The following is a 9,150-nucleotide window of genomic DNA, read 5'->3' on the forward strand; positions in this document are numbered from 1 at the left end:
CTGCCCAAATGAGTGAAGTGTGCGGTGATTCTAAGATCGACGGCACTCATCTGCATGTCATACTGACTGTCAGTATTATTTCTCTTCCCCAGCAGACTCCAAGGTCATTTAAATTAAAGGTACAGTGTTCTGCACTAATATAAAGGCTCTCTGAAGCCTAGAAACACCCTTTTATAAGTTAAATTCGCAGCGAATATATTCGACTCGAATCAAAATTTTTCCACGAATTCGCCGAATCAGTCGAATTGAATTTTTGAATACTTCGCTCATCTCTAATTATCACCTAAGGGCGGATTATGCATAGACCATTATCATCATTATTGTTATTAGTACTTTTATTTTTATAATATTGTCATTGTTCTATTTGATTATCATCATTACCGTTACCATGGTTATACTGCATTTTTTACTCACCTAATTATTTTATATACCACTGTTGCAAGGTGATCTTCACATCCTATGCCACTAGCTAAATTTATGAGCCATCTCACCAAGCATACACCATTGTGTGGGACATCGCCACTACACAGACACTCACCCCACTTACCGTTCCTCGTACCATACCTCCCTCAACACTTTCCTCGTTTGACCTCGCTACCACCGAAGAGGTCCTTAAGGTCTTCTCAGACAACCTTCTCGACCCCTTACAGTCTGGCTTTCGCCCCCTACACTCCACCAATACTACCCTACTAAAGCTGTCTAATGATGTACTAACTGCAAAAACCAATGGCCACTATTCAATACTCCTACTACTCGACCTCTCCGCGGCTTTTGACACGGTTGACCATCCCCTCCTCCTCAAAAAACTCCACTCTTTTGGCCTCAGAGACTCTGCTCTCTCCTGGTTCTCCTCCTATCTATCACAGCGCTCCTTTACTGTTACCTATAATGCTGCCACCTCCTCCTCACTCCCTCTCTCTGTAGGGGTCCCCCAAGGTTCTGTCCTTGGACCCCTTCTCTTCTCCATCTACACCTCCTCCCTTGGTCTCTTGATAAACTCCCACGGCTTCAACTACTATCTCTATGTTGATGACACACAAATCTATCTGTCTACACCTCACCTCACCCCTTCAGTCTCCTCTCGCATCGCTAGCCTACTAAGAGACATTTCGGCTTGGATGTCACTCCACTTCCTCAAACTCAACCTTTCCAAAACTGAGCTCCTAGTATTCCCCCCAGCCCCGCCACCCCCACTGACTTCACCATAAATATCGCTAACACCATCCTCAGTCCATTCCCTCATGCCAGGGTACTAGGTGTAATCCTAGACTCCCATCTGTCCTTCCAGCCCCAGATAAAATCGCTGACAAAATCATGTAGACTTCACCTCCGCAACATCTCCAAGATACGACCGTTCCTAACCTCGGAAATCACTAAGCAACTTATTCACTCCCTTGTTATCTCTCGCCTCGACTATTGTAACTGCCTCTTCATTGGCCGACCTCATCGCAGGCTATCCCCCCTCCAGTCTATCATGAATGCTGCTGCCAGACTCATCCACCTCACTAATTGTTCTGTATCTGCCACCCCTCTGTTCCAATCCCTCCACTGGCCTCCACTCAGTGTCCTCCACCGCTCTCTGCCAATCCCTCCACTGACCTCCACTCAGTGTCCTCCACCCCTCTCTGCCAATCCCTCCACTGACCTCCACTCAGTGTCCTCCACCCCTCTCTGCCAATCCCTCCACTGACCTCCACTCAGTGTCCTCCACCCCTCTCTGCCAATCCCTCCACTGACCTCCACTCAGTGTCCTCCACCCCTCTCTGCCAATCCCTCCACTGACCTCCACTCAGTGTCCTCCACCCCTCTCTGCCAATCCCTCCACTGGTTCCCACTTGCCCAATGCATAAAATTCAAAATACTAACAATGACATATAAAGCCATCCACAACACTGCCCCAATTTACATATCCAATCTTATCTCTAAATATCACCCAAACCGTCCTCTCCGCTCCTCGCAAGACCTTTTGCTCTCTAGCTCCCTTATCTCCTCCTCCCACGCTCGTCTCCAAAGACTTCTCCAGGGTGTCACCCATCCTCTGGAACTTCCTACCCCAATCTATCAGACTATCACCTACTCTACTTGCCTTTAGGCGATCACCGAAAACCTCTCTCTTCAGGGAAGCCTATCCCGCTCTCTGATAATTCTGGAATTCTCTACTCTTCCAACCACTCCATCCCACACAGTGACTACCTACTGTACCATTCACCCCTCCCTCCTAGAGGGATCAGGGCCCTCAAATCCCTCTTGTATTGAACTGTATTGTTACTATATTGTCTCCCACTATAAAACGTAAAGCACTGAGCAAACCGTTGGCGCTATATAAATCCTGTATAATAATAACAATAATAATATCTAGTTTTATATATATTTTAATTTTAATTATTTTTAAATTTTTAATTTTTATTAACTTTTATTTTATTTACTTATTTTTTATTTTTCATTTTTATATTTTGATTATTTTTAAAATTTTACAGTTTATAATTTTTTAATTTCCCAATGTATATATATTTTTCATGTATTTTTATTTTTTATTTTATAATAATTTTTTGTGTATATATATTTTTTAATATATATATATATACACACATTTTATTTATTTTTTGCATATATATTATTAAATTTGATTTTACATTGTGGTGGTTTATGTAAGGATATATTTTATTTATAAAGGGCGTGTCCCTTTCCCTTAGATGAAATATTACAGTGCCTCCAGCCGTTAAAATACGGCAAATATTTAGTAAACCAATAATTTGGACACCTTGATAATTTGATCACCACTTATTATTATACCTTGAATTCTTTTAGCCAATATGATTTTGTACCATACACACAAAATTTGCCTTATAATAGATAAATATAAAAATTTATTTATGTACAAAAATTATATATATATTAACACAAAACGCAAAAGACTGGTGATAAATGAATATTGGTACACACAATCAAAGATATACCCTACCAATGTAATATACAATAATAAGGTCTCTGACTAATTACATCAATATCACACTTTTTAAATGATCTGATTATTTATTAAATTTATTAATAATTAATAATTTCGAGTATCTCAAAGGTTATATTCTCACAAGCCGTGGCCATAGGATTGCAAGAAGCTAGCCCTTGATATATTATACTCTGATTATTAATATTCAATAAATTATGAAATATGAAAAAAATTATAATATGGCAACAAACAATTTTTAACAGTAAACAGGATCTCTCTACATATATCTAACTACCCAATATTGTTGTGATACACTAAGGTAATTTTATGATTCCACACAACAGAGAAAATAGGTAATACAAAATCAAATAAACAATCTCACCGCACCCGGCATTCAGACTAGGCAACTCTCCCGTGGATTTAGCTGGCAGTGGAACGCCTTTAGAAATGATATTATAGGGCAAGTGATAGATATTTAGTATGGGAGAATGTAGGAAGTTATAAGGATAGAGGTTTAGAAATTTAGTAAAGTTTTAGGAAGTTTGAAAGGATGGAAGAGTAGTTATTCAGAATCAGGTCTTTCTTCAGTCAGGTTTTCTTTTGCTGAGGTCTTTTCTTTTGATGAGTTTTTCTTGATGAGGTTTTTTTTCTTAAAGGTACAAGGGCTTTTATACCAACTAATCCATTGTTCTAAGATACCTTCCCACCAGGCTTCTTGATTGGCTAGTTGAGAAATGTGTGTACATAAGCTATTTCTCACCTGCCCGCCAGGTGGCGGTCATGTATCATAGAACAATTTGAGTATTTGAGATGACTCATACCTCGGGTGGAATCTTAAGGTAATTTCAGGGATCAAATATATGTCTTTTTCCAGATATAGAAGTGATCATACCTATAATATTCTAAATAGGGACCATGGAATATAGGTGTATATTCAGTTATTCCTTCTTGAAATACCATCCTGTTTGTTTCCTGATAAGACATGTAACTAATGCTAGTTTATAATACATCTTACTTTCCATCATCTCAATACTCAAGTTAGTGATATATAGTTCCCATTGCTGAATATTTGGTGGTGTGTAAAACCTATCCTTTATAACATCTCATTTATAATATGTTTTTGTAGTATATCTTTGTAGTTATATACAGTCAGTTTTTAGACTTGAATGTCCTGAATTTAACTTCTTTGTTTTAGAACCAACATTTTCTATGTGTAGGGAAAAACTCTCTGTTTGCCTGGCTCTTGTATTTGAGTCACGGTAAACAATTCTTAATACTTTCACCCTTGGTGGACAATAGTATATTGTGATAGTTTCAGAGGTCTGTTGGTTTATCACACTCTACAAGGTTTGGGTAAGCTCTCAGACAATCAGTTTGGTTCCTCTATTGTCATGTCCAGACCTTGTATATGTTTACCTGCTTATTGAAGTCTGAATAATGGTGTTTGACCACCTGTAGAACTTCAAAATAGTAGATTGTCTCTAGGAGGAAAAAAAAATCCCTTCACCCACCGTCTACACCTCTCCAGCCAGATGGTCATTCGACTTTCCAACCAAGCCAAATTAACCCTTAACATCCGGCTATGCTGAGCTGCTTGTCATATAATATTATGTCTTGATAAAGTCATATTTTTGAGACATAATTCAAAAGGCCCACAACAACATTATTATTTTTCATTTTGACCATTTCTATTTCTATTCACATTTTATAAATATTGATACCCAAATGTCTTTTTTCCTTGTTCTTTTCTTTTCATTTCCTCTATTTTCCATTTTCATTTTTTCCCATACCATTTTATTTTCATTATTAATAACGTCTTATTTTTCATCCATTTACAATTTTAATTCTCTTCCCGTACTCTTTTAACCACACAGTGTCACCTTACAACAATGGTAGAATCACATTATTGCTGAAACAATTGGTTAATTAATTGCCAATCAGCCCATCTGAGGATTAACTCCGTATATATACAACTATCGGACTCACACTTCCCCCTGCTTGATAAAGGAGCGCACTTCCACCTCTCCAGGCCAGCGCATGCTCCAAAACGTGTCGCAGTGCACCTTGGGTAACTGACGTCATCACGCCCACGTTGTCGCTGCATTCCAGCGTGCGTTGCCCCCGGCTTTGAGGAGGACGTGCATGCCGACCGGCTCCACAGCTGTCCCCCTCCAGCCACCACGCTGCTCCAGCGGAACGCTGACACATTGTTACCGATGACAGCTCAGTGACACCGATGACAACCCCCTCCTGTCCCATGTTACACCACACCACTTTATTTCATGCATTACTTGTACCTCATACATGGGAGGGTTCCTACTTCTCATCTTCATTAAAGTGTTATGCTGCACTTAGAGGCGCTTCTTCTCCTTCTCTTATCCTAACAGAGAGAGTCACTGCCCTGTTCATAGAGCTCAGGAGACAACTGGAGGACCTGGAGAAGAGAGTCCTGAGGGAGATCGCCAGCCAGGAAGAGCGGCTTTCATGTCCATTGTCTGAGATGATCCATCAACTGGAGATAAAGAAGAAGGATCTGTCCAGGAAGATGGGGGACATTGAGGAGCTGTGTAACATGACCGACCCCCTGACTGTCCTCCAGGAATCAGACACAGGGGACTTGTGTGATACTGAGGAGGGAGATGATGAGGACAGAGAGAGACATGATAGACTCCTCCATGATGGAGGGGATCTGGATGGGGCTGGAATCTCACACACATTACACACAGGGATATCTGATATGATAAAAGGGGGAAATGTATGCTTCAATATACAGGAAGCTTCAGACTTATTACTGGATGTGAACACAGCTCATAATAATCTACAGATATCAGATGACATGAAAACTGCATCCTGGTCAGATACAAAGCAGAATCGTCCACAAACACCAGAGAGATTTCAGGACTATAGCCAGGTATTAAGCAGTCAGAGTTTTTCCTCGGGGCGACATTACTGGGAAGTGGATGTCAGTGAGGGAGATTGCAGAGTCGGGATGTGTTATCCCAGTATAGAGAGGAGAGGAGGGCAGTCAGGCATTGGAAGGAATAACAAGTCCTGGGGATTGTGGATGTATAACAGTGAGTGTTATCTATTACATGATAATAAACCAATCCGCATATCTCCCAATACCCCCCCTGATAGAGTCAGGATCTATGTGGATTATGAGGCCGGGCAGCTGTCCTTTTATGATCTGTGTGACCCCATCAGACACCTCCACACCTTCACCACCACCTTCACTGAGCCCCTCCATGCCGGGTTATGGGTAGGAAAAGGTCGTATAAAGATCTCTGGGGGGGTCAGGAGACGTGTAAAATGATCATATGACAGGAAATCTGACCTGAATCTGGTGAAATCTGCTGAGAAATGTGAATCTGGTTCATAGGATGACACCGTTTGTAGGGATAATATATTTCTTCAATCGGTAGATCTGGTAGATCTCAGCCGAGGAGAGTGTCCTCCATCACTTCCACACCCAACAAGGCAAGATTTGGGGGGGAGGTTATTTAGCATTAGGCTGACCACACACTATACAATCTGATTGTACAATAACCTTTAGATCTCCCATCAGCTGTGTAGTATACGGGTCTGCCTGATGTGACCCAATAAAGAGCTGATTCACACATGTGCGGTGCGGATTGAAGCTCAGGATTCACAGCTAATTGGCACAGTAGTTGTTCAGCGGTTTAGATCAGGTTTACATCAGGTTCAGGAAAGGTTCAGGTCAGGATTTTATCCAGTTCACACACGTGTGGTTTAGAAACGTTTCCCATAGAAGTCAGTAGCCTGTAATCCGCACCTGAACCGGACCGCACTGCTCAGAAATCTCACATGACTCCTTCTCACCGCCAGTGCACTGGACCTATGTGGACAGGCACCATAGGAAGCAATGTTATGTCACATGTCATGCGGATTGGATGCGGTTCAAACCAATCCAATCCACATATGTGTGAACCGGCACTCAGAGGATTGTTTAAGTTTGTCTTCATAGGAGATAGTTTTGGTAAAGCTAAAGGGGATTTGGTGGTGTAGAGTGTGGTCAGCCTTAGATTTACCAAAAGTATGTCATATAAAGCCGGACATGAGCAATCCACTCATATTGTATCCAGGCAGACCCTCGCATTATATACAGTAGTTGCTGGAAGATCCGAAACAGATTGTATAGTGTATGGTCAGCTTTAGAGGTTAGGGGTCCAGGTTGGGGGTTATGCTATGGTTGGGGGTTATGCTGAGGTTGGGAGTTATGTAACTTTAGCTCCCGCCCCCTGTTTTCTGAACTTTTGGACAAGCTGTATAAATTCTGCACTTTGAACAGATGTAGAGAAGAGAAGACTGTAGATACACAGGTACAACTTATGTAGGAGGAATTGTTTCCTCTCTGTGTATCTCCTGAGGCCAGTCACTGCACTGGGTATAGGTAAGGGTTTACAACCCCTTTGAAGATTTAATCATGAGTCGGTTTTATGGCCCTTTTACCCGTCTGACTGCTGAACAGCAGAGATTATGCTGGATGGTTATTCACTGTTATAAATAAGTCATCTAGAAAGGTGAAAATATTTTATTCTGTAAAGTGGTTATAAGGGAAGGACATTCTGTACCTCAAAGCCGTATTAAACCCAAAGGGAAACATTTATTATATTGCAGCTTACCAATTCTTAGATGTGATGGCTGCATTAGTTTTATTTTTTAGGCTTTCTTTCCTCTTTTTATCTGGTGATCCTGCCAGTATGTCTCTTGTTTTTCAAAGGAACAAGCTCTCTTCCAGATATAGCGGTTACAGGGATGAGACAAACCATCTGCCAATGACAGGGGTGATTACAATACTCAGCTTTTATTTATATAAAAACTTTATCCTAAGAGGGAAAGCATGTTTGCTGTAACTGCTTGGAGTTTGGCTTCAATTTGTTAGTGTATTTAAATCTGCTAGTCCATTTAACACTTCCCTCCCCCCAGACAGATAATGCTGCTGTCCAAAGGTGCCCCCTGTGCTCCTTCCTCCAGAGCGGGGGCGATCTAATACAGGAGGTGTGTTACTGACCAGCAGTGCCGGGACAAGATCATCTAAAGCCCAGGGTGAATATGCTGAATTGTGCCCCCCCCCCCAAGATGTATGAGCATTATGCGTTAGCAAAAATCCCCTTCCCCACAAAAAAATTGACTAATCTGCCTGCTTATCCCCTAAGCATTCCCCCTCCTCCCAGTACAAATCTGCTCTTTGCTGAAATCCCCTTCCCAGTACAAATATTTGCGCCCCCCCCCCATCCAACCCCCCAGCTCAAATCCACTCATTCCTCATATTCCCCCAGCACAAATCCACCCCCCCCAAAAAAAAAAATCCCTGCTCCTAGTACAAATCCTCTACCCCTCATCTCAAATTTCACTTCTGAGCACAAATCCTCTCCCCCTCTCTAAATCCCCCCTCCCAGCACAAATTCTCCCCAATCCCCCTGTAGTGGATTGTGATAGACAGTCCACGTTCTATTAGATGATCAGTAAAATGACAATTTTATAGTCTTGCTACTTTCTGCTTCTTGCTCTTTATAATTCCTTACTCTCTTAAGTAAACAATCAGATATAGGTTGACAGAACAATGATGATAATTAAGATGGCGCCTTCATCCGGAGTCTCACCCTTGGTGACTCATTAGGAGAAAAGTATCTTTTAATGTAAACAACCCCCATAAAAGGGAATGAGTCTTTTTGGGGACAATGATTGGAAGATATCAACACGGATGGAAGAACACGCAGAAACCCAGTGGACTTTTCACCCAATCAATGTATATGCTTTGCCTGCATCATAAGCCCTATAAATGATACTGTTAGTTCCTCAATAAAACAGAATTTTAGAAAGTTGACAAACTGCAACAGTGTCAGTGTCTTTCTTCCACGTGCACGTAATTCTCTATTAATTTGGCTCACTGGTAGATCACGGTAAATGGTCTGTAAGTGACTGAGTCCAAAACATTTTGGCGCCCAACGTGGGGCCCGGGTTTTGAACACCGGATCAGCCGACCGAGAGTGGACGAGGGGGACCGTGGAGCATTCCAGACGCGGAGACTGATCACCTCCTAAAGTGGTAAGTGAATTTTTATGTCTAATTATTCCTTACCTGCGTAGTCTGGAATTGCCCAGCGGGACTACTCACCCGTCTGGCTGTCTGTTGGTCAGCAAAGGACAGGTATACTTGCCTGGGGCTCTTTTGAACCCACC

At 41.7% G+C, this 9,150-nt stretch overlaps 1 protein-coding gene across 2 annotated transcripts in view; it reads left to right on the top strand.

Annotated features, from left to right (window-relative positions):
• Nucleotides 1-6,260, top strand: part of LOC149450318 (E3 ubiquitin/ISG15 ligase TRIM25-like) — a 30,974-nt gene extending 24,714 nt beyond the window's left edge. For both annotated transcript variants that reach the window (XM_089692035.1, XM_089692036.1), the window contains exon 2: nucleotides 5,335-6,260. In XM_089692035.1, coding sequence (XP_089548161.1) covers nucleotides 5,335-6,260 — 926 coding nt within the window. The remainder of the gene's footprint in view (nucleotides 1-5,334) is intronic.
• The last annotated feature ends 2,890 nt before the right edge of the window (nucleotides 6,261-9,150 follow it).

This window comes from Staurois parvus, unplaced genomic scaffold, assembly GCF_062004578.1.
Source record: "Staurois parvus isolate SC_StPar_1 unplaced genomic scaffold, SC_StPar_1.0 ptg000575l, whole genome shotgun sequence".
Classification (NCBI taxonomy): domain Eukaryota; kingdom Metazoa; phylum Chordata; class Amphibia; order Anura; family Ranidae; genus Staurois; species Staurois parvus.